Raw genomic sequence first — 25,691 nt, forward strand, 5'->3', positions numbered from 1 at the left:
ATGGTAATGACTACTCTTTATGATGGTATAAAAGACTATTGTCACTAGAATTTTATGTCAAGCCTTCACAATGAGTAGAAGTTTGGCTGCTTCTCCAGTGGGTCCCCATGGTGGGGAGCAGTTGTGGCTATGTGCTTTTTGCCTGGGCAGCCTCCACCTTTGAAGGACATCTGTTTGGGTTGCCTTCTCATATCTCTATTCAGAGGAAGCTTGCCAGGACTGGTGGCAGAAGCCTCTATTTCTCCCGCAGCTGGAAGCCCCTGGGGATGCATGCCAAGCTGCGGAGAATGGAGGCAAGCTGGACCTGGAAGGCATCTGAGCAAGCCAAGGACAGCACTCTTGGCAGCCCATTTGAGGACTACCAGGTGGTTTTCAGCGGAGCCGCCTGCCAGATCTGCTCAGCCCTAGAGGCTTGGGCTTAAAGGGAAGGTTGTGCACAAATGGTGAACTCGGCTCAGATACAGGACTGGCTCCAAGTCAAGAACAAAAGCTAATCCACGCTCATCAAATACCATATTTCTTCTATATTTTGCTCCTCTTACATTTGTGTTGCTTTATTATTAACATTGATCAACATATTGACTATGTTAGTAAATAATATAAATGTATAATACTATAATACGTAAATATTTTATATGTGTGTGTATAACTTGTGAATACGCAGCTGTGTTTCTGCTAGCTTCCTTTCAACATCTGTGAGGAACCTCAACCTGCACTCTATGAAAAGACACTGCCACCATCTAGTGGCCGTTAGCGTAAATTGCAGGCACGAGGTCCTGGACAACAAAAAGCCGTTTCCAGAGTATGGGCCTCACAAACAAAAATATATTTAGGGGCCAGGTGCGGTGACTCATGCCTGTAATCCCAGCACTTTGGGAGGCCAAGGCGGGCGGATCACCTGAGGTTGGGAGTTTGAGACCAGCTTGGCCAACGTGGCGAAAACCCGTCTCCACTAAAAATACAAAAATTAGCTGGGTGTGGTAGGGGCACTCCTGTAATCCCAGCTACTCTACTGGGGAGGCTGAGGCAGGAGAATTGCTTGAGCCCAGGAGGTGATGGTTGCAGCAAACCGAGATCATGCCATTGTGCAACAGCCTGGACTACAGAGTGAGACTCCATCTCAGAAAAAAAAAATGTATTTAAATGCCAGCTGATGTCATTTAGTTACCTACCCAACTGAAGCAAAGACCGGTTGTTATCAACAATTAGGTCTGATAATAACATTTGCCTTGACAGAAAGGGAGTAGTACTAAGAGGTGGAAAAACACAGCTGTGCACATCTATAAATCAGATGAGACATTATGAAAAGAGAACCATTGATTATTTAAGATATCCAGAATCTGGGCTGGGTGTGGTGGCTCACACCTGTAATCCCAGCACTTTGGGAGGCCGAAGCAGGTGGATCATGAGGTCAGGAGTTCAAGATCAGCCTGGCCAAGATGGTGAAATCCCGTCACTACTAAAAATACAAAAAATTAGCCAGGCGTGGTGATGGGTGCCTGTAATCCCAGCTACTCAGGAGGCTGAGGCAGAGAATTGCTTGAACCTGGGAGGCAGAGGTTGCAGTGAGCCAAGATCTCACCATTGCACTCCAGCCTGGGCGACAGCAAAACTCCGTCTCAAAAAAAAAAAAAAAAAAAAGGAGAAGAAAAGATATACAGAATCTGAGAATGTGACAGGGGAGCATAGCAAAGGAGAGATTCTTTCACACCCACCTTCTCAAACGCAGCTTGAACAAAAGGGACACCAACTCCTTGGCATTTTCGCCTCTCCCCATGAGCTTAAGTTTATCAGTGACTTGGGAATTCTTAAGGGCCATTCTCTTGAGTAGCACATAATAGGGTTAATGGGGTGAGGCTGGGAAGAAATGTCACCCATGTCCTGCAGTTTGCACACTCCATGGCAAGGAGAGAGGAAGACAACAGAAAGCCATCAGAACAGCTCTCTGTACAATTAGTTTGTGAGGGCACCAGGGAGAACAGCAGGGAAACGTACATCTGGAAAAGGGGATGTAAGCAGACTATGTGGCAATTTAGATACCTTCCCCAGACAAAATCTCTGCACCCTTCCCTCCTTCACCAGCCAAAAAAGTCCTCTGTACCTAACCTTTCAATGGCCACCTACTTGCACCACCACCAAATCTCCCACCCCCTTCCATCATCACAACATCTCTTATCCTCAACACTGGGCAGACATGTCAGAGAAAGAATCTAGTAAGATTGTGCTGGGCATGTTCAGGAGGATGTTTTCTCCGGAGACACACCCCCAGTAGAGATACAGACACCCTTTGGAGGAAGAACACAGGTGAAAATCCACTGAAATGTGAGCAAGGAGATCCTATTGCATCTCATGCCTGGAAAGGGACCACAGTATTGATTCTGCCTACTTGGCTAATGTTAACATCATCTGACTCTGGCTGTGGATTTTGCTCCCATATTCTTTAGATTTCCACTACTTTTAGTGATAATCTTAAGGTTTGCTGATTGTGAGCAGTTTTAATTGAGAGACTTTACAATTAGAATAAGAAACAAGAATAAGAAATAAGTAAACCTTTCAAGCAACATGTTCTCTTGCTTTTCACTTGATAGTCTTGGTAAAGTGTAGTCACTAAATCTTGAGAATGCTACAAAAAAGATATTTTGCTTTTAGCCAAAACATTTTCCCTCTTCTTACTGAATCATTATTACTTGTATTTGAGATCTGGAGATTCCGTATTCTTCTATGAGATTTCACTGCATTTTAACTTGTTTAAATACAAAAGTAAACAGATTTCCCTCTTTGAACTTTAACTGCATCTTGTACGAGCTAAATTGTTGAATTTGTTTGTTCTCTTTCTCTTCTTAACAAACTGAAGACAACTTTGTGAATATAATGCTGGACAATCTTGGAACATCTATATGAGAATCTAAAAACAGTCCTCTTCTAATAAAATTGTTATTATTTGGGAACATTTTGATATTCTGTCCTCTTGTTCCAGTGATTCTAGGATATGTCATTAAGAAAGGAATATGTTTTATGAGTAAACTTCTAGACAGAGGGAGGATACTGCCTTTGACCATGAACATATATAAAGCCATGGTCATGAGACTATCACTGATTAACATATCTGAAAGCTGTCTTGGAAACCACTTTGTTGGTTTATTTAGGTATAACCTGCTTATTTCAAGAATGCCCAGGACTAATGACAATGAAAATTATCATGAGGCATTGGATTTTGGTCAATATTTATGATGAGCCATGACATATAACTGACCCCCCATGGTAGCCAAATGTTCATATTTTCACAAACGTGGTTTAGACACCTCCAAATAGATGCCTGAAAACACAGGCAACTGTCAGAGCTTTGGGGCCCTGGGACAAAACCTTCTCCTTGTTTAAAGACCCCCTGAAATGCTGCTTCCTCCATAAAACCTTCCCTAACTAAGTGGAAATGAGAACCAGATGTTCTCAAACTTCACTACAAAGATAATCATATTTATTCTACAACCAAAGATACCGTCTAGGACCATAATTTGTGCAAATTGTTAATGAAGCAAAGTCACTGAACACTGTGGCTGGAAGAAATGCTGGGAATTGTGTAGAGCCTGCGAACTCCAAGGACAGAAGCTGGGAAAGATTCCTCTTTTCATCCGCGGCATTTAGCACAGAGCCTAGTACACAAGACATGCTCAGCAAATGGTCCTTAAATGAATTTATTCCAACATTATCCTTTAATTTATTTCATAAATGAGGCCCAGGGAGTAAAGAAGGGAGAGAAAATTAGTACCAGAATTCAGGCAAGACTCTGGGGCTAATGCTCCCTCTTTCACATTGTACAGCCTCTCCTTGCTCATGGCTCCTTCACTGAACATCTTTGTGTATTTTGCCTGTATCAATGTGGTTGGACTGAGACTGTAGGGAAGTGCTGAGAAGCTGGTGCACAACATCCAGCTGATGTCACAGTGATAAAGGAAAAGGACTTAAAAAAAACACAGCTTAGTTGAACACTGCCATGTGCTTAGCAGCATGGAGAAGACAAAAAGTAACAAGCAAACAGACCTGCATTAACATGCTGGAGAAGGTTACTCAAACTCGCTGAGTGATTTTTATTGATCTATCCTTCCATCCTTCCTTCTGTCTACCCATCCACACGCCTACCTTTTCATATCCATTGCCAAATATCATTTGTACTTGTTACCAAACATTGCTGTGAATGTTTTGCATCTACGTAGCCTTAAATTGAACCCTGACAAAGACCTTGCAAATGCCTATGCAGATTTTACAAGTGAAGGAGTTAAAAAGGCAAAGTACCTTGCTTCAGGTACACAAAGCAGCAGAAGAGAGATCTCAGTCTTGGTCTACCTGATGCCAGAGCCCGTGGAGTAACCACTCCACCCTCAGACTCTTGTTTTGGGGTGCAAATACAAATGCCATGTTTGGCCCTCAGGAGTTTGCAGTAAAGGAGGTTGCAATCAAGCAAATCATCCTTCAAATAGGAAAAGTCCTTAGAGTTCTTAGAGGCATTAAGTGAATTATAGACACAAAGCGCCTAGCACAGTGCCTGGGACATCTGACAAGTGCAATTAATCTCATAAAGACCATTCCAGACTAGGCCAGAGAAATTCTTATGCTTCTTTGAAATCCAAAGATTTGAACTTCATCTATCTCCTGAATTGCATAAATAAAATAGGAAGACGTTTCCTTTATCCTATGATCAAATATCTTGGTCTTAACAGTTAAATAATACGAAAGCAGTTGGTGCGGGGTGGGGGTGGGGGGTGGTTAATTATAATTAATTATGATCATAAATATTAAAGGAGATTAGGAAGGATGCACACTGGGAAGGAAGTTGTTATAGAGGAAGGGAGTCTGGGAAGAAGGGACAGATGCTTCAGAAGTATCCAGCCTGTAAATCATCTAATGTATTCCAGGCCTGGGCAAATATGGATGGGTCCCATCCAAGCACACAGGGCTCATGATTCAGCAAGTGGTTCAATTTTGTGAGTCATTTCTGGAAAAAGAAAATCCATACCATGGCATTAGTCTTTGCTTGACATTTTCTACTTCATGAAACTTGGTTGGGTTTTCCAAAATCCTTCTAGTTAATTTGAAGGGATAAACATCTAACTTTTTGTTTTTGAACTTCTTGGTAGCACTGATGTACAGGATTGCACAACTGCTCCAGTTTACCCCAGAGGGTCATTTCAGTTGAATCCTTTGGCAGAGCCATTCCTTCAGTTCTCATGGAAGTGGGCTATATTTGGGTTTGTAATGGATATATATCCATTAATTGGGGATGTTACCAGTGAATAACATGACTGGAAAAAGCATCAGGCAGCTGAACATGACCAGACCATTAAATATGTGCCTCAATTTACTAAGAAAAACCAAAAGGCAGTTGCATCATTAAAATAATTAATTTTTTAGTTTTAATGTGCACAAACAATACAGGTAGACAAATTTTGTCAGAAAATTAGATTTGTATTGTATCAAAAAAATTTTGCCAAAAAGTAAAGAAAAGCTATGCATATGCACATATGGTATGTGTGTTTTCTCTTGAGTAACTCATCATATTAATCCAGTATATCTTCCACACAGGAAATCCCTTCCTATGAGAACTCAAAAAGTCAGATTAAAATCACTGATGATGATTTTACATTGATTTGATATAGACTTGATTTATTATATTTTACATAGATTTGGTTTTCAAATTAGTAACTAAATTTAGTATTGAATCTGATTTACCTCAGTGTTAAAATGGTGTTCTTGTGTCATCTTTCTCTAATGCAATCGGAAAATAAAACATGTTTATTTCCTGGGTTGCTTAATTCTTTATCTCATTAAGATACTGGCAGTTGTCCTTTAACTTGTTTTTTAGCTGGCCTCTTCCAAGGCCTTGGCCATAAAGTGTAGATTCATACATTGTTGATTTCAGGAAACATCCAGTGTGTCAAGTGATGGACACAGGTGTTCTAAATCTACCAAGAAATAGGGAAGAGACCCCAAAATGAAAATCCAACTCATTGAGTTCAAGATCAACTTTGTGTCAATAAAAATGATCTACAGAATTGTATCTATAAGCAAGGAAACAGAACATTCAGTGTCCTGTGATGCCCCCTTCAAGACCACCCAGGCTAAATATTGGTGATGCTGAATATCACGGTATCCCAATTCAAAGGGCTTTATGAAATAACTTTCCTCGATCCTCTGCCTTCCCTTCTATGTAGAAGGAAGAAAGATGTTTTCACATCTTCGGGGATGTAAGAACAACTGAAATGAAAACAACTTTTAAAATTTCATTGTTTTTACTCAGATGTTTCCTTAACATTCAAAAGAAAAGGCAGTTTCATTGTAGCAACGTTGTGAGTAGTTTGTATTGTTTTAGCACCTTAAAAGAGTCACATTTTTATAACTGTGCTTGATTTAAATAAATAGAAAACATTCACATATTTAAATAAACGAGAATTTTTGAAAGAAGATACTAGATTTCTAAGACGCTAAAAATTAAGTCTGAAACTAGAAAGCATTGAGATGTAAGGAACTGTAAAATCAATTTTTGGTTTTCAACTTAATAAGCACCAAGTTCTTTTTGCCTATTTTTTAAAGAAACCATTTCTGCTTTTACTTTATCAAATGTGTCTGTATTGAACAAGGTGTGATGCTGCTAGCATTATTAATAATATTACTGTCCCTGCCATGGCCAACACTACCCCTCATTGAGCACATGGTGTGGATGGGCCCTGAGCAGGTGCTGCTCCTGTACTCTCAGGAAAATCCCATAAGGGATGTGTCTGTACCCCATTAAAACAAGAAAAACCGAGGCTCAGGACGATGGTATCCTGGGTCCAAGGTTACCAGTGAGAACTGGCAGGTGGGGCCTCCACTCCGTGTCCAGCTGACACAAGTTAGTCTTCAGAGCGATAGGCTCCTTTGCCTCACCTGTAGGAGTGGAATGCGTCCCTTCTGCAATGATGAATGCAATACCAGAGGTTACACAACTTGGTACAACACTCTCCAAATAGCAAGTTGGGCATATGTCCTTCTCACTCCGCTTCATTTTTTCCATTTTTAAGCCAAGGTAGTCCTTCCCCCAACCAGAGGTGTGAGGAGGAATGGGAACACCTACCGATTGAGGCTCATGTTGGGTGGGTGACCTCCACAGTTTAACCACACACCTACCATTTTTTGCGAATTTCCCATGCTCAGATCAGTGTCGCTCTAAGCATCTGACATGGACTGAGCCTTTGATTAAAGATTGGTAGAAAGATTGGTAGATCGCCTTTGGTAGAAAATAAGGATTACTGATAAACAAAGGTACTTTCAGACTTGTCCCACGTAAGACAATCCACCGTTTATGAACCTTTGTCCTTCTGATCACAGCTGTCTGTACCAAGAATCAATGCATGTTATGCATGTGTATTTTCACAACAGAGTTTGGGTTTCCCACTTTTTCATTTGTTTATTTCTTGGGAGAGTTGGGCTTAGCAGACTATTGTTAGGTTAACTCTTGGTAGTCTATTTCATGTAGTGTATTTATGCGTAATACAATTAGTTCATTACTACAATCATTTACTTATAAAAATAATGTATGCTCATAATACAGAATTTGAAATACGCAAAAATGTATTAAGAAAACAAAATAAATACTTGTTCTTCTACCAATAGGAAATAGCCACTATTAAATATGTCTATGCATTTCTTTCCAATACAGTTTTGTACATCTGTTTGTACACACACACTCACACACACACAACAGGAGCATAATGTACAGAAAATGTTACACTCTGATTTTTAAAATAATGTATTTTCTTACATTATTAAATCTCCTTTTGAACCATGATTTTGTTTATGACTTCTTAATTTTCTGTCTTTTGGAAGTTCAGTGACTTTTTCAACCACTTTCTCATTTCAGGTATTTTGGCTCTTCTTTTCCTCATTATAAATAAAATTGCAAGTCACTGACCAATTTATGCTAGATTCTGCAAAAGAGGGTTGTTGGGTCAAAGGCTGAAAGTGTGAAAGTTACTGGTATGTAGTGGTAATGTTTTATTGAAGGCTTTTATCAATTTTCATGCATAAAAGTATAAAAGCTAAAAAAAACTTTTAAAAAAGTTAATAAAACACAGTATTTTGTTTTTTTCCTGAATAATCAGGAAAAATAGTATATAAAGCATAAAAATAGTACACGAACACGTCAAATGTTCAAATAAATCTGAAAATGGAGTAAACCCTGATTTTTCCCCTTACACACAAGTAGACACACACTATGAGGTTGTTTGATATGAACAGATTATTTCTTTTCAATAAGAAATGCAAATAGCAGGCCGGGCACAGTGGCTCATGCCTGGAATCCCAGCACTTTGGGAGGCTGGGGCAGGTGGATCACCTGAGGTTAGGAGTTCAGGACCAGCCTGGCCAACATGGTGAAACTGTTTCTACTAAAAATACAAAAATTAGCTGGGTGTGGCGGCAGGTGCCTGTAATCCCAGCTACTCAGGAGGCTGAGGCAAGAGAATCGCTTGAACCCAGAAGGCAGAGGTTGCAGTGAGCCAAGATTGCACAACTGCACTCCAGCACGGGCAACAAGAGCTAATCTCTGTCTCAAAAAAAAAAAAAAGAAAAGAGAAGAAAAGAAAAAAGAAATGCAAATAGCATCTTGCTTCCAAACAGAGCTCCATGACCCCCAGGAACCCAGAAGTAGCTTCGGCTGGAATGCCTATGTGCTGCCCTGCTGGCTATCCTGCCATTACGAAGCCATGCGCTTTGAATCTGAGGGTCTTGCATTCATTTATTTCAGGCCTCAAGTGCAAAGTTGGACAGGGCCATGGGAAAAGGGTCAGCCAAGACTCACATGGGTACACTTGCAAAGTTCACCTCCTTCCTCAGCAGCAGAGCAGCCTGTCTGGGCTGCCACAGACACACTCATACAGAACTATGGCAGAGAACAAAATATTTAGTTATATAACCATTGTTAGGGTTGAGCAATATGCCATCACTCAAATTTCCACAGAGCCTCTCACACTGGCTATGGGAAAAGCTGAAGTGACTAGACTTGCTCTCTGGTTTCTAGCGCCATGGCCTTATTCACAAAATAGATCCAATAATTTAAACTGTAGTCCATTGTGCTGCTATCATTTTTCAGACTGTGAGTATATCAATCTTAACAACCCCAGCTTGGGAATGCATATAAAAAGTACCTTACATGTTACTATAAAATAGTAAATAAGGAGAAAAATAGGGTTTTCAAAACAAGACACAATAGTTTACATGCAAAGCTAAGTACAGGTAAAAGCAAATGAGTCATAAACCAGAACCAAATGTAAATAGTTATCGGTTCTCAGTTTTGCACTTCATTTGCATCAGGTTAGATGGTTATATAACTGTAATGAAACACTAAAATCACTAGACCTGTAGTTCTACAAAAACAGCAGCTTTGCAAACTTTCAATTCTCCATTTTCAATGACAGTTAATTCAACTGTTCGAAGTATAGATGTTAAATGAGGCAAAGAATGATAAATGATGCCTCGCAATTGCTGAAATCTGATTACCCTGAGATAAGAGCTAGGCCAAATTCTACTTGTACAAATTTGTACCTAAGGAATGAGAAAGAGAGAGAGAGAGATAGAGAGAGATAAAGAGAGAGAGAGAAGAAAGAAAGAAAGAAAGAAAGAAAGAAAGAAAGAAAGAAAGATAGAAAGAAAGAAAGAGAGAGAGAGAAAGACTCTAGAAAAATGAAGGCTTCCATTTATTCCTCCAAAATATAATATAAACAAGGAAACAAAGAAAATGCAAACAGATTCAGGATGCCATTTGCACTCAGGGGGAGAAATTAATAAAACAGTTCCATCCTTAAAGAGAGACCAAAAATCGACCTCCATTTAAGAAGCTAATTTATGCACTCCTGAGTCCTCATACAAGTTAAGCAGCACAGAATATCACAGCAGGCATAGAACAACAGATCTTGAACCCTGCTGTGTTTGTTCAAGGAAGCAAGTTAAGCTATTCCTAACAGGAAACAAAACACGCGGTCCGGCTATTAAACAGGGATGATTTTGCCATACTGTGCAGCCCTGAATGCATCAATTGCTGTTCCAAACAGGATTAGAGATGTGGTTTGCTTTAACTATGGTTTTGTGAAAAATGCTTATGCCTACTCAGAATTCTCAGGCTGATATTAACTAATACGGTGTCAGGAAAGACACAGAGCACCTAGGAAACCTTTAAGAAATGGTCTTTGGCAAATTCCAAAGTTGTGTGGATGCAGAAGAAAATGAAGGGAAAGGGTACCAGGGGCTGGACACGTTCATCCACATAAATAGCCACGTTTGGAATTCCCTGAGGAGTATTGTTGACTTTAAACATTCGAGTCCCACTCTACGATGATTAAACCTACATTGATTAAATTAATCCTGCAGTGAATAACTGATGTGTAGCTCCTATAGACAGAACCTACGTGAAGAAAAATGCAGCTAGAAAAATGGACTATTTTGTTCAATAGTATTACTATTGAACATATATTTGTAAATGGCTTTGGGTAATTCTGCTATGTTATTATCATAAAATCAGATCCCTCGGACATTTTTGTAGAAGTATAGAAGAAGTTTAAAAAGGCAGACCTTTCTTACACATAGACCTCTCTTCATCGTTGAATTCAGGGACAATCAATCCACCGGAGAAACCGGTCCAATTTCCACCCAGAAGAATTAATTGGTGATGCCTCGAAAGTGCTGCATCTTTACTGCTACGTATTTTTTAGCCAAAACTTCAGGACACTACCTCCATATTTGCTAAGAATATTTAATATTTATCAGGTTCATCACCAGTTAGTGCCACACCAATTTTATATCAAGGCTTGAAATTTATAGTCTAGGAATTATCTTGGAGATGCTTAAGAATCATAGAAAAAATAATATTTTTTTAAAACTGTTGTTCTAAAACATTGTCATAAAGGACTAGAAGAGAAGTTTTGGAAGACCCTCAAAATATTAGAATCATGAAAACCATAACTTACAGACAACAGTCATTAATGGCTGCTATACATAAGAGGGACAACCAAATGGGACCTTTTTAGTTGCAGATCAGCCAAGAGATTAAAATAAGTATGTTTACAGAGACATAACTATTTAAAATATTTATAGAGAAAATCGTTGCAGATGATACAAAGGCAGATTCCAACAAAAACACAGCACAAATGCAGACACCATATGGTCCAATGTATGTGCTCATGACCTCATGTGAAAAGTGGGCCAAAGCTGTAGCGGCTGGGGGTGCCTCTCTTTCACCTCTGGAACAACAAACTCAGGGGTTTGGAAAGAGCTCATTAGAATCATGGCCACAGATGAGTGAAATCTATGGGTAACGTCAAAGGCATTAGGAAGAAACCTCTCAAAACAATTCTCCTGACAAGTTTTTGCTTTATTGGGGTTTCAAGACCAATCTCCATTTCTTTCTGACTACATGAATAAGGTGCAGTCAGTTCAAGCACAGAGGTTTTTTTTTTTTTTTTTTTTTTTTGAGGTGGAGTCTCACCCTGTCACCAGGCTGGAGTGCAGTGGTGTGATCTCAGCTCACTGCAACCTCCACCTCCCAGGTTCAAGCAATTCTCCTGCCTCAGCCTCTTGAGTAGCTGGGACTATAGGTGTGCACCACCACGCCCAGCTAATTTTTGTATTTTTAGTAGAGAGGGGGTTTCACCATGTTGGCCAGGATGGTTTTGATCTCCTGACCTTGTGATCCACCTGCCTCGGCCTCCCAAAGTGCTAGGATTATAGGAGTGAGCCACCGCACCTGGCCCAACCACAGAGTTTCTAATGAAATGAGGGGAGCACCCATACCTGCTGGGCTCTTTTGCCCTCTCCCAGTTATTCATTAGGCTTGAGTCAGAATCACAAAACATTGGGCAGAGGTCCCAGACCACCCCTCAGATATGACTGCTGTCTTGATGTGCTCTGAAGCACCAGGGGTCAAGTCAAGCCAAGTGGTAATGAGAACTCTGTATTTTGAGGGTCTACCATATGCCAGGCTCTGTGCGAGGAACAGATAAGAGAAGTAACTTTCAAAACAAAAGTGGAAAGTTAGTTTATCATTCTCCTTAAATAAATAAAAACATGTAGGCTTTGAGAGGTTAAGTAACTTACCCATGGTAACAAATGGATGAAGGCTAAAATGGAACCACCACATTCCTTTGCTGGTCAAGTAGCAAGACAGTAAATCTAAGGAAAGCTGACACTTGCAAGAACCTCATTCTTCTGGCAAAGGCCTCTGCAAGTGTCACTGAGGTTAATACTCGGGAAGGGGTGGGAAGGAGAGTTGGGGGCAGGGATGCTAATACATTACCAGGTGGAGATTTGCAGCCTTTGAGAGGATGCCTTCAATCTGTGGTGCACCTCTCCCTCAAATCCTCTTACCCTCCAGCCTAGATACCTGAGGTTCATGTTCAAACTCCTTCAAAGAGCTCAATTTCCCACAAACTACCCCCAAAGAGTTCCGAAACCGTGTCACATAGATCTCTTAATATTTTGTAAGGTAAGTGCCTTTCTCTATTTTAACAGAAAAAAGACAATTTCTAGCCATGATAGGAACAGAAGGCAAAACTATTCCTTCTCACATAGGGCTATAGAACAAGTCCCTTGGGATGTCTGACATCATTCGGAGACAGGGAAAAAAATTAGGTAGCCAGCTGAGGCAGCTTCCTTGACTTTGGACTTCATATGACCACAATAATATGCTCCACTTTGTAGGGCATGTGATGTGAGTCAATATATGATGATAGAAGAAGTGAATGCAATGAAGTAAGTGCTACTGAAGAATTATATAGCCCAGCAACATTTGTTCTTCTGTATTCTGTGTTGCTTTGTTTTGAACTTTGTTTTACAATTCTATGGCTGGCTGGGTGCGGTGGCTCACGTCTGTAATCCTAGCATTTTGTGGCCCAGGCGGGCAGATCACCTGAGGTCAGGAATTCAAGATCAGCCTGGCCAGCACGGCGAAACCCTGTCTCTACTAAAAATACAAAAATAAGCCAGGTGCGGTGGCGCATGTCTGTAGTCCCAGCTATTCAGGAGGCTGAGGTAGGAGAATTGATTGAACCCGGGAGGTGGAGGTTGCAGTGAGCCGAGATTGCACCATTGCACTCCAGCCTGCGTAACACAGCGAGACTCTGTCTCAAAAAATAACATAACATAACATAACATAACATAACATAACATAACATAAAATTCTATGGCTGATGGCACCTCCAATTCATGAATTATTTTCTGTAACAGGAATACTCTGTATATGGATCAGTGGAAATTTGATGAATAAATGTCGATAAGTGGAAGCTGGTCCATTTTTAGGCACAGAATTTGTGAAGTCTCTCTACCAAAAAAATTCAAATGTAGGTAATTAAGAAAGTATGTCCTATCAAAGACATTGAGCCTTCCAAACAATCTGGAATTCTGACCATGTATTTACCCTGGAAGCTGTTGTGAGCCTTGAATACTTTAACTTTTAATGAAGTGTTCAGTCCTTTTGTGATGGCATTGAAGTGTAATCAAACATTACCATAAGCCAAGTCACACACCAGTATGCCTTGCCTTGTTTAAATACCTCATAATATATTTGAGTAACTGTGTAATGATTTCTAGGCCTTCGGTTGTCCATATGGTCTGAACAGACTGTCTTTAGTAGAGCAGTTGTGCTCTCTCTCAGTGAGAAGAAACCAAATCATCTCTGCTCTAAACTGGAGAGCTTAGGAGATGCTGTTTAAATTTCAGGGTGGTGCCCTACCTTAATTCTTGAAACACAACATCCGGCCCCCAGAAATTGCTGTGTCTTCCAGAAGTGTTGCTTATGTTTGTGAAACACACAAGAACAATGCAGCAGGCACTGAGTGACATATTTTCTGCCATAAATGTCCTTAGGATACAATGACATGCTATGAGGGTGACATAGCAAAGCCATCACTGCAACCACATGGAGTCTTCCTGGACAGAGAACATTCTAGATGGTGGAACTAGATCATCTCAGACAATGAGGACCAGTGAAAGGGTCTGGCCACTGGCAAGAAATCTGCTCTAATGGTCTCTGGGATGATGAGGCCAGCAAAGGAGCTGCTGATTTTTACAATTAATAAAATCCAAGAAGAGTTTTCAGCGATCTGGCTTAGGAGCCCCAAATTTAAACTTGGTTACCACGCCTTACTAATTATTCGCATTATTTGTCTCCCTAAAAATTATCTCAGAGAAGGCCTGGAATGCTACATTGGAAGGAATGTGCCAAACTTATTCGTGACCTATTATTTGATAATTCTTAGAGAAACAGTTGGGCATGGATTCACCTCCCAATCACTGGCCACCATAGGGTCCTTTGGAGGGACTAACTCAGCAAAGGAGCAGTGGACAACCAAGTCTGCTGGCCTCTCTGTTCCTGCCCAACTTCAGGTTTCTGAAGCTATGGAAAAAAACCATTTCACTGGTCATGAACAGTGCCAAATGTACAACACCATGGAGGCATGCACGACTCGTGAGTTCTGGGGGTGACTGGAATGTGACAGAAGAAAATTTACCTTTTGTGCCTGAGGAAGCTGAAGGGGGAAAACAAAACAAAACAAAAAAGAAAAAAGTTGATCATTATATAAATAATTAAGATTAATAGTAAAGCTTCATTTTGTTGCCATTTGCAAATGGAGAAACCAAAATGGGGAGACAAGTGAAATAGAGGTAGAGCAAGTTATTTTTCAAAACGAAGCTACAGTGCTGATTATTTGACCTGCTTTCTGAATTTGTGGTATCAACAGATAATCTACAAGCTTTCCAGCATGCGTTTTGGGAATCACCACATCCAAAGCAGTTGGTAAGCTCCTATAAAGCTGGAACCGAGGCTCTTCTGTCCAGTGATCTGAAGGGCACAATTCCATGAGCCAGTTCCTTCTTCCTTTGACCAGCAGTTTTCAACTGGATGAGGGCCAACTGGAGACATTTGGGGTTGTCAAAACTAGGGGGTGAAAGGGAAGGGAGCGAGAGCTGTTGGCCTCTAGAGGGTAGAGGCCAAGGGATACTGTGGTACATCTTACAATGCACAGGACAGTCCCCCACGAAACCAAACTGCCCAGCCCATATATCCATAGTGCCAAAGTTGAGAAACCCTGCTGTATATAAAAGTAAGACTGTTAGAAAAATGCTTGTTTTTAAAGTCAATTTTTCTTGCTTTGTAGCACATTAACTGTTCCCTTTATTGGTGGTTAAGGAAGCGTGCACAAGGATTTGTGCATTTAAAGTAAAGCTGATGTTCTAAGAACAAGGAAAAGGCAGTCAGTCAATCCATAAAATAAGACATAACAGCTTTCCCAATGGCACAGGCAAGGAACTGAAATTAATAGGTATGCGGAAAAAGATGAACATTTACGAGACATATTTGTCTATATTTCTGTTTTGAGAGTATTAGGCTACAGTTTAATGCCACAGTATTATGACTGCCATTTTAGCATGCAGTGTTTTTGAAAGCATCTTTCTAATTTGGAATGGAATTAACATGATCCATGTATTAAATACCCAATCTAAGAATTACATCATTACCAAGATTTACTTCTCAACATAGGGACTAACATTTATCGAGTGTGAACTTGTCACCAGGCACTGTGTTACGTCTTTGCATTATCCCATTAAATCACAGCAACCCAATGCTAGGTATCCCTATTTTACAGAGGAAAACTAAAATGGAACTTAAAGGTTAAGTAATTACACAATGTCCCATAGATAAACAATCATAGGACCGTGCTGCCTGACTTTAGAACATACTAATTAAACTCAATTCACACATAAATAAAGATCCCAAACACTTGGGAATTGTGACAGTAGACTTGCTCTCTGTCTCTCTAGAGCTTATGACATCAGAAGTGCTAGAAAATGCATAGCAACTAAATCAGACAACTTAAGGTCTCCACTTGAATCATCGGACTTTCCCATTCTTTTTACTCCGGGAAGAATGCTTTCTCTTCTGATAAAAGAAGACCAGGGCTCTCTTAAACTTGTCCTAAACCCCTGCCCCTGTGGATGTAGCCCACAAAGAGTAGAACCGAACAAACAAGATGTTTTGGATCACAGAGATGTCTCCAAAATGGTATTGAGAATGTCTATGAAAAGCAGATTCCAATTTCTCCAACACTCAATTTCCAACACTTTTATCTTATACAGGTCTCCCAATTTAAGAAGACGGAAATAAGAGGATGTTTTCCTGATTCGTTCCTCCTAGTTAGGGCTGGAACTATTCAGAAAGGAGGCTCATAAGCTCCTCCAGTGCTTTTCAAGAGTTCAGAAAAAAATAGACCACGAGATGAGAAACTGAGTTTAAAATGAAGAATCACTTTTAAAAAAGTTTCTCAAATATTAAACATCTTTTCACACAACAGGAAAGAAACCTTGGATACATGAACATTGTGGAATGAAAAATGTATATTTTCTTAGGAAAGCGTTTGTGTCGAATCACAGCTATGTCCTGTGAAAGCAAGGGGCCATGAGTATGACAAATGTTTGATGGACTGCAAAATAAATATACCAAAGTGAAGCCCTGCACAAACTGCTGGACTTTGCAGGCCTCTTTGACAGGAGAGCTGCCCTTTCTCTCTCTCTATTTCATCTTTGTTGAGCAGGAAACACCTCTTTTTGACTCATCCATTTAAGCATATGGGAAGAAATCCTGGGAAGGAAAATGACAGACCAGGCCTTTGTGGTGATGTCCTCAGTTTAAAACTGCCCTCAACCTCCCCGCAAAACATGTATTTTCCTCAAGAAATAACCTAGGAGAACAAAGAGCAACTTTCCTACTGGAGCTTTTAAATAATGTAAATTACAGCTTGCGATGCCCTCACCAGGCTGGACCTCTCTGAAGGAGTCTCAGGGTACAATAGTACACATTCAGATCAGATCCTCTGTGGCCACAGATGCTGCTGCTGGGAGCTGGCTCCCCAACACATCGTCACCCAGCATTCATGACTTGTGTGCAGGGCCCTGCCCTAGGGGCCAGACCAGCCAGATACCTGCTCCGCTTTGGCCTCTGGCTCAAGTCTTGAGGCACATGCCTTCCAGCCTCTGGCCAGTGTGCTTGTCTGTAAAGTGGAATGATGGAGAGAGGGCTGGGGAAAGGCCAGGTCTTGGATGGCCGCTAGGTTTTACCTTGAGAACCAGCTCTGACTAATTAGCAATGGCTGGATGAAGGGCTATGATGAGAAGGATTCTGAAGTCATGCCTGAGTTTCACTGTAAAGAATTTAATAACTGGCCAGGTGCGGTGGCTCACACCTGTAAACCCAGAACTTTGGGAAATCAAGTTGGGCAGATTGCTTGAGTCCAGGAGTTTGAGACCAGCCTGGGCAACATAGTGAAACTCCACCTCTACAAAAACTACAAAAAAATTAGCTGGGAATGGTGGCACATGCCTGTAGTCCCAGCTACTCGGGAGGCTGAGGTGGGGGGAATCACCTGAGCCCAGGAGATTGAGGCTGCTGTGAGCCCTGATAATGCCACTGCACTCCAGCCTGGGCGACAGAGTGAGATCCTGTCTCAAAAAAAAAAAAAAAAAAAGAATATTATAACCAAACAGCATTTGTTATAAATAAGAAATGGCAAAACATTTCCCTGCGCTTTTTTTCTGCAGTTCTGAGCACAACTCTAGTGACCATGTAATTTTTTCATGTAATGCCTTTCTATCCTGCTAGGTCACAAACTCCATGAGGGCAGAGAAGGCATCTTCCCCATACGTATGTGTGAAGTCCTCTAACCTGTGACTGGTGCTTCCCTTGTTAAATAAGCTACCTTATTACTAGGATATGCCCAGAGTTGATGCCAGGGAAAGATAACCGGGGTAACTGCCTTGAATCCTTGAATCAACACCCCCCACCACCATGTTAATCACCCAAGCTGATGGCCTTCAAGAGAAAAATGTATCTGCTAGAGGAATAGATTTGAAACTCACATTCCCACATGCCTGGTATAGATGTCTGTCTATGAGTGATTGTCTCAGTGACCCCTGGATATGCATAAAACCAGCCTGGGCACTTATCATCATCATGAGGCCCCAGATGTGGTCACATCTCTTCCTCAACACACCGGGGAGATGTTTTCTTCTTCAAAGCCACCTTGTCAGGCATTGCCAACCAGGCTCTGCCTTGCTGGGTCTATTTCCTCATTTACTCCATGAGGGGTCTGGACAGGCAGCACTGGGTTCCTTCCTGGCCCACACCGCAGATTGTAGGATTCTCTGTATAACTGAATACATCCCCAAGTCATTTTTCCAAAAGAAGGGTAAAGAAAAAAGTTGTGGTGTGCTGTGGGTTTACACACTCCTGAGGAAAAGCTGGGTGCAGGATACATTTCAGGTGACACTTCACATTCAAACATGGAGAATGTGTATTCAGAAGGGGATGAAGGAGAGGAAATGATGAAGATAAAGGTGACAGCAATAACAGAAATAGTCCCTGTTGATTGGACTTTTTCCTTAAACCAGGGACCGGGCTAAATGCTTGATCAGTTTTAGCTCTTTTGCTTTTTGTAGTGAATCTCTGGATTAGATATTAGTGTCTTCTCAGTTTATAGGTGAGGAAACAGACAATATTTAGAATGGTTAAGTATCTCACCAAGGTCACCTAGTCAGGAAATGTTACTGTTGAAAGTCAAGGACAAGGCTCTGTATGGACCCACATCTGCTCCAACCAGTGCTACTTCTCACACGACCACACAATAGCAGCACAAACCTACACCCCCAAAGGACTTGGGGACCTCGTGGGCCATTCCATCTGGGCATTACCCAGAAGAGAAAGCAGGGATGAGAAATCCTGGCACGACTCCTTATGGAAGGGTCTGGATGGAGGACAGAGAACCCAGCCACCATGGTTTTCAATATGTGGTGTATCAGGTGGATGGTGCAGCATGAAGATTGTCCATGTTCTCTCTGGTCACAGACATTTGTTCTGTCCTCTCATCCTGGAGCTCTTCCTAAGATCCCTCTCCACTTGCCTGGCAAACATCTATTTCTCTGGTCAGTTGTCTGTGTCTCAAAGAAGACTTGTTTACCCTCTCTTGTCATATGCTCTTTTCGCAGGCCTTCATACTACCACACACCTGCAATTGGTAGCAAAGTTATAGCCATGCTGCTTTTCTTTTTCGGCACCAGAAACCCTAATTTTAGCCAAGCTTAGCTAAATGACTCTATTAAAGATAAAAGCAGTTAAATGGGTTCAGTCGTGGCCAATGAGGTATGCATAAATGTGGCTTTTCCAGATAGTGTCTTTAAAAGGACTCCCTCCATCCTACTGCCAGGAAGGTGGATGTGATGACTAGAGCTCTAGCAGTCATTCTGGCCTATGAGGTTATCTTAAGGCTAACAGCCATGCACTAGGATATTGAGGACAGCAGTAATGACAGGTGATTGTGATAGCTGTGACATGCTATCCACAATTTGAAGTGCTTTACCTATATTAACTTACTGAAAACTCACAGTAATCTTATTAGGTAAGCTCTATTATCACTCCAATTCTGCAGATGTTGAAACTACAAGGTCACAAAGCCAGAGAGCAACAAAGACAGAATTTGAGAAGGAAGGCTGGTGAGGAGGCTATTGAATGGTCTAGGTAAGAACTGACAAAGGCCGGGCACGGTGGCTCATGCCTGTGGTCCCAGCACTTTGGGAGGCCGAGGTGAGCAGATCACCCAAGGTCAGGAGTTCGAGACCAGCCTGGCCAACATGGTGAAACCCTGTCTCTACTAAAAATACAAAAAAATTAGCTGGGCATAGTGGAGTGTGCCTGTAATCCCAGCTACTTGGGAGGCTGAAGCAGGAGAATCGCTTGCACCTGGGAGGCAGAGGTTGCAGTGAGCCAAGATCACCTCCAGCCTGGGTGACAGAGTGAGATGCCGTCTCAAAAAAAAAAAAAAAAAAAAAAAAAAGAACTGAGGGAGAACAGGATCAGCACACTGGTGGTGTGGAGGCAGCAGGCAATAGTTTGACCCTAGGTAGAGTTGAGAATCAAGATGATAGCCTGGATAGGAGAGACACAAAAGATGCAGCCAAGGTTTTGTCCTTGATAAATGCAAAAATAGAGCTGCCATTTGCTGAGAAGATGACTATGGGAGAGGCATACTGAGAAGATGAGTATGGGAGAAGCATAGTTGAGGAAAAACACCAAGAGTTCAGTTTTGTCTAAAATTAAGAAAAGTTCAAGATGTCTCTAAGGATTGCAGGCAGAGTTGTAGGGTAGGCAGCTGGAAGTATGAAGCTCATGTCCCAGGAGGGGGCCTGAGCTTGGTTACTGTCTGCACGTAGATGAGGTTACCGAAGGGGTGAGTGCAGGCAGAGGACAGCGAGAGCCCAGAACTCAATCATGGACATCCCACCAGGGAGAGCCCATGTGACGAGATGGGGCCAGCACAGGCAACCTGTGAGGAACAACAGGTGAGGCACAAGGAGATGTGAGGAAGAGCTCTGAGGCCCTGATAAAGGTATTTCAAAAAGAAAAATACCCACCGAGCAGAGGGACATGTTTTTGTTTTAATTCTCCCAATTCACTTCATTTCTACCTCAGAGTTTCAGAGAGAGCCATGGGGGTGATTGAGGGGACATCTAGTGCTCTAGCTCAACGAAGTTCCAAACTTGAGTGGACTCTTTTTCAAACATAAAACTCCAATTAAAGATCTATTGATCAAAACAACACATTTCACTGTGAAATATGTAAAGACCAAATAGGAAACAAAGTATTTTCCTGCCAACTGTGTAAAACAAAAAAAGCCTGGCCTACATATGTTTATTCCATTTGTAAAACTGGCCCTTTGCCTCGGGCCTCACGAATGAATGATCAATCCCTGCTTGCTGCTAAGGTTCTGTGTGTTCATTTTTTTCCTTGTGGATGCTTGCATGTATAATCTTCCATTCTTCTTCATTAAGCAATGTGGATAAAGATCCCTACTCTACTATAGAGCAACAAAAGTTCTGTTAAATGGCTCAAACTCTAAAACCTATGCCAAGGGGTCTCTGATGAGCTAAGATTTGGCAGTGCAGCTTCTGTCTCACATCCTTCCACTTGTGCCATCCCACACCAAGCCACCACTGCTGCTCATCTGGTCTCTCCGGGTTCACTCCTGCCCTCCAATCCAATCCTTCCTTTACATGGCACCCAGAATGATCTGAAAGTATAAGCCTGGTACTTGGCAGGCTGTCCTTCAAATTTCACTTGCCTTAAAGCCTTTGTGGGGCTCTTTCCTCTGATTGGTTGATGTCCCCACAACTCCATGTCAATTCTCTGACTAGCCCACTTCCCTGCCTCACTGATTCCCCACCCATGTGTCAGATCTCATCTCTGATGGCACCTCTTCTGGCAGGTGTTATTATTTCTACCCCAAGTGTCTTTCTATAGTATCATCTTGTTTATTCCTGTCTTAGCATTTGTGGCACTGTGTAATCTTCTTCTTTACTTGTTTAGGTTTTTTGATGACCTCTCCATATAAGATCTACCAAGGGACTGTATCTATCTTATTCATTGTTGTATTCCTAGGGACTAGACCTATGCCTGGCCCTTGGTAAGAATTAAGTGTATATTTGTTGAAAAGAAGGAAGGAGGGAAAGAGGGAAATGGGAAAGAAAGAAAAAAGGGAGGGAGGGAGAGAAAAAGAAAAAAGGAAGGGGGGAGAGAGGAAGGAGGAAAGGGAGGAAAGGGAAGGAAGGGAGGAAGAGAGGAAGAAAGAAGGAAGGGAGGGAGGGGAAGAATGAATGAAAGAAAGAAAGAAAAAAAGAAAGAGAAAGAGAAAGGAAGGAAGAAAGGAAGAAAGAGAGAAAGAGGGAGAGAAAGAGAGAAAGGAGAGCAGAAGGAAAGGAAGGAGAAGAAAGAAGGAAGAAAGGAAGAAGCAATGAAGGAAGGAGGGCCTTGGAGCTTGGCAGACCAGCTTTCAAATACTACCTCTATCACTTAGTAGCCGTAAGAACCTGGACAACAATATAGCGTCTCTGAACTCTAGAGGTGTCATCTGTAAAAGAGTAGTAATAACATTATTTCATGAGATTAATGTGAGGATTAAATGAGCTAATGCATACTGAGTCTTTACAAAAACAACTGGCCCATAACAATTGCTGTTTTTATCCCTTGATTTTGTAACCTCCAGAGTATTTAGGGCTGGCTCCAATCTGATAGCGTATGAAAGGTTACAGTAATCACCAACCTCATGGTCCACAGGTGACCCTACAGACCTGGTATCAGAACCCCTCTCACTGAGCCATTGCTGCATCACAGTGGGTTAGTGAAGAAATGATAGGGTCTGAGCAAGGTACATTAGGCAGAGTGTGACTCCTATCTCTAATAATAGTGTTATTACTACAATTTTACAGATCAGAAATCTAGAACACTTGTCTCTTTATGTTCATTATCTAACCCCTTTCCTTCAGAGTGTCCCTTGCCCTGGGTAAGAGGCCAAGCCCCATGATGTGGACATTACCCAGACCAAAGCCATCAACTCAACTCATCGCTCTCCCTTGGCCACAGCAACTGGCTCAGGGTAGACGTGCGACCTAATCGAGTCTAATGGAGACTTTTCAGTTACACCCCTCTCCATTTTTCCCCTGCTAGCTTTCCTCTTGACTTAGAATCTGAGAGGAAAGACCTAGAACTAAACTACTGGGGACAGATCATCAAATAGGCCTGAGAGTGAAGCCAACAGCAGGGAGGGCATGGCAGTGACACGGCAGAGCTCAGCACCCATGGTGTCTTCTGACCCCACAGAAGCTACTCTGGTCTTTATAATAATATTGGATAGGTCAGGGAAACAAAAGGTATCTCTCTGAATATCCTTCTCCTTGGAATCTTCTCCCCTCCCTACCCCAGCTTTCCCATGAGTGCCAGTCTGCTACTTCCTTCACTCCACATTCCTTCTCTAGCTCTTTAAATGTGGGCACCCTGTTGCTCACTCCATAATCCCTAATTGAGTGACCTCCCCCAGTTGCATGGCTTCAGCTAACCCCTTGCCATTATGGTGATGTTGAAGAAGGAGGAGGAGGAAAGAGTAGGAACAGAGGTAGAGAGATAACCCTGCAGGGGGGAAGATAAGATAAAAACAGGGTCATTAAAAGCAAACAAACATAGCTGACTTTACTACCTTAAAACTATTCTTGTCCTCATTCTAATTTTTGCTGCATATCAGTAAGTCCTTCCAATTTTGTTGGAAAGACTTAAGGGTAAAATGGTATCTATGTATTCCAAATTTTCTTGCTTCTATGAAATTGGGTATTATCTTACCAGGACATATATAATTTAATCGTGATTTCTCAATTTCTAGTTTGGGGTATGGATGGGACTTCAATTTTTTTTTTTTCTTTCAACGGTATGTTTAAAAGCAAGAAAAAGATGAACAGAAAGACCCTTCTTGGCAACACATATACTTTCCTATGTGTTTCTTTTTAAAAATCACACAAGTAATACTGGTTTTTTGTAGAAAATCAGATATAAAAGATAGGCCAAAAAAAGACCTTTAAAGCTCCCTATGATGCTAATATCCACCGCTGATCTCAATTAACTTCATGTTAAATGACTTTATATTTAAATTATTTGAATATGTAGTAAGTTACTTATTAAATTTCTTATTATTAGAGATCTAGGCTGCCACTAACATGAATGACACGGTAATGGACATCCTTGTAGTCAAACTGTTAGGCACCCTCTCAACTTTTCAAGAAGGTGAATTACTGGTCAAAGGGTATTGCACATTTCAGTCCAAATACTCTCAAGAAAAGCTGTCTGAAGTTACACTCTGAGCAAGGTTCTCTCTGATGTTGATGGTACCGCCCCACCAAGCCAACACCATCATTTTTAAAGATATTCTAGGCCGGGCATGATGGCTCACGCCTGTAATCCCAGCACTTTGGGAGGCCAAAATGGGCAGATCACTTGAGGTCAGGAGTTTGACACCAGCCTGGCCAACATGGTGAAACCCCATCTCTAATAAAAAATACAAAAATTAGCCAGGCGTGGTGCTGGGTGCCTATAGTCCCAGCTACTCAGGAAGCTGAGGCGTTAGAATCTCTTGAGCCTGGAAGGCAGAAGTTACAGTGAGCTGAGATCATACCACTGCACTCCAGCCTGGGTGACAGAGTAAGACTCTAAGAAAAAAAAAAAAAAAGATATTCCAGTAATTTTAAAATACAGATTATCTGGATAAGCCTTTCCCAGATGGATAACTCATTCCCGAATGAGTTAAAGGCATAGAGAATATTAAACTTCAAAATTACTGAATGGCCAAGTGGCTAGTTCTGCTACAGGTCTACAAAGAGCACCACACCGTCCACCACACCAGATTAGTTAGCAGCAATGTGGACTGGTCACTGAAGGTCAGATTTTCAAACTTAATTTTGAATGAAAAGATCTGGAGTTTTTGTTCCAGCAGTACAGCCCTGCCTAGATGAAAGGCAAGCCCGCATAAATTACTCACTTGATGGCAGACATTCTTTGAGATGCTGAAAAATGTGGATTATTAATGGGCAGACCAGAACAAGTCTCATGTTACATATAGCTAAGGAGTATCAGTGGAGGGAAGGCCCCAGACATTTTGCTCATTAGAATGTCCTGAAAATTCTCACAATAAGAAGTCATTTCTCATCAAGCTTGCACTCTGCATTAGATCTGAAAAATAAGGTTCCAATTAAAATTGTAATTCTTCAGCCTTATTGTGGGTGATCATCCGGCTGAAAAGTGATCTGAATTGGAGTTTTGGCAATGTGGGGGAGCTGGAGGTTCTGCCAGTTCTCTGTGAGAATGCAGACTGGTAGAACCAGATGGAAATTTGGCAAAGTCCAGATAAAACTACAATAAGGATGCATTTGTATTTCCTGCTTGAAAATTATATTGGTCCCCATGGCAGTCCAGGGTCCAACGACATAAAGGGATTCATTGAAGGCGGCAGTGTAGATTAAGGAGGGTCTGATATGGAAGGAAGCTCTTTTCTGCAGCATTCATTTTGCAAATATCCAAACAGGATGCAAAGCCACTCAGACCTTCTCCTGAACTCCCACCCTACCAGTGTCACTTTTCAACATTGTGACTGCTTCCAGTTGGATGCTCTAAGCTGCTGGTTTTAATTAAAACTTAATTTGCAAAAAAAGTTTCATAATTTATGCATGACATGTAACTCCTCTGAGATCGTGAGCTTGGAGCCAATGTAGGTCCATATAAGGAAACACTATGCCGAGAAAGTTAGGGGAGGAAAGTGACAGAGGAAGAGAAGTACCAGTGGAGACGCAGTAGAGGAAGGTACTGATACTTCCTTTCGGCCCCCTGTCAACCTGGCTCTGCAGCCACCTGGGACAGACATGGGACTTGCTGTGTGAGGCAGATAGCCTGTTTGGCAGGTTATGGACATGGAGAACCCAGAGAGTCAACAATGGACAGAATGGTCCTCCAAGGAAACCTCACCAGGGCAGATGGGAGCCAAAGAACCTGAAACTCTCCAAAAAGATGAAAGGGTCTTCATATTCCCTACAAAAGGCAGCATTAAAATCCCTCAGAAGAAAATTAGTGAAAACTCAAGAGTCTGCAATGAAGCCATTACTTCACTCAACAGATGTCTTCAAGAGAGAACTTGCAGAGATCTGACAAACTGCTGAACCACAAAGAAATCTGTATAGTAACTTAACTACAAATACCGGGCCCCCAAGAATGACAAACAGAAAGAACCTCCCCCAACACATACACTTTGTTCATT

General features: G+C 41.6%; 1 protein-coding gene across 4 annotated transcripts in view; it reads right to left on the bottom strand.

Annotated features, from left to right (window-relative positions):
* Window positions 1–25,691, bottom strand: part of CACNA2D3 (calcium voltage-gated channel auxiliary subunit alpha2delta 3) — a 962,218-nt gene that overhangs the window by 258,139 nt on the left and 678,388 nt on the right. For 3 of the 4 annotated variants that reach the window (XR_004029736.1, XR_004029737.1, XM_030811589.1), the window contains exon 14: window positions 14,529–14,546. The exons of the other annotated variant lie outside the window; for it this stretch is intronic. Coding sequence is in view for 1 of the 3 variants with exons in the window: in XM_030811589.1 (XP_030667449.1) it covers window positions 14,529–14,546 (18 nt within the window). In the remaining 2 variants the exon portion in view is untranslated. The remainder of the gene's footprint in view (window positions 1–14,528; window positions 14,547–25,691) is intronic. 4 annotated transcript variants of the gene reach the window in all.

The sequence above is a fragment of the Nomascus leucogenys genome, chromosome 4, assembly GCF_006542625.1.
Source record: "Nomascus leucogenys isolate Asia chromosome 4, Asia_NLE_v1, whole genome shotgun sequence".
Taxonomy (NCBI): domain Eukaryota; kingdom Metazoa; phylum Chordata; class Mammalia; order Primates; family Hylobatidae; genus Nomascus; species Nomascus leucogenys.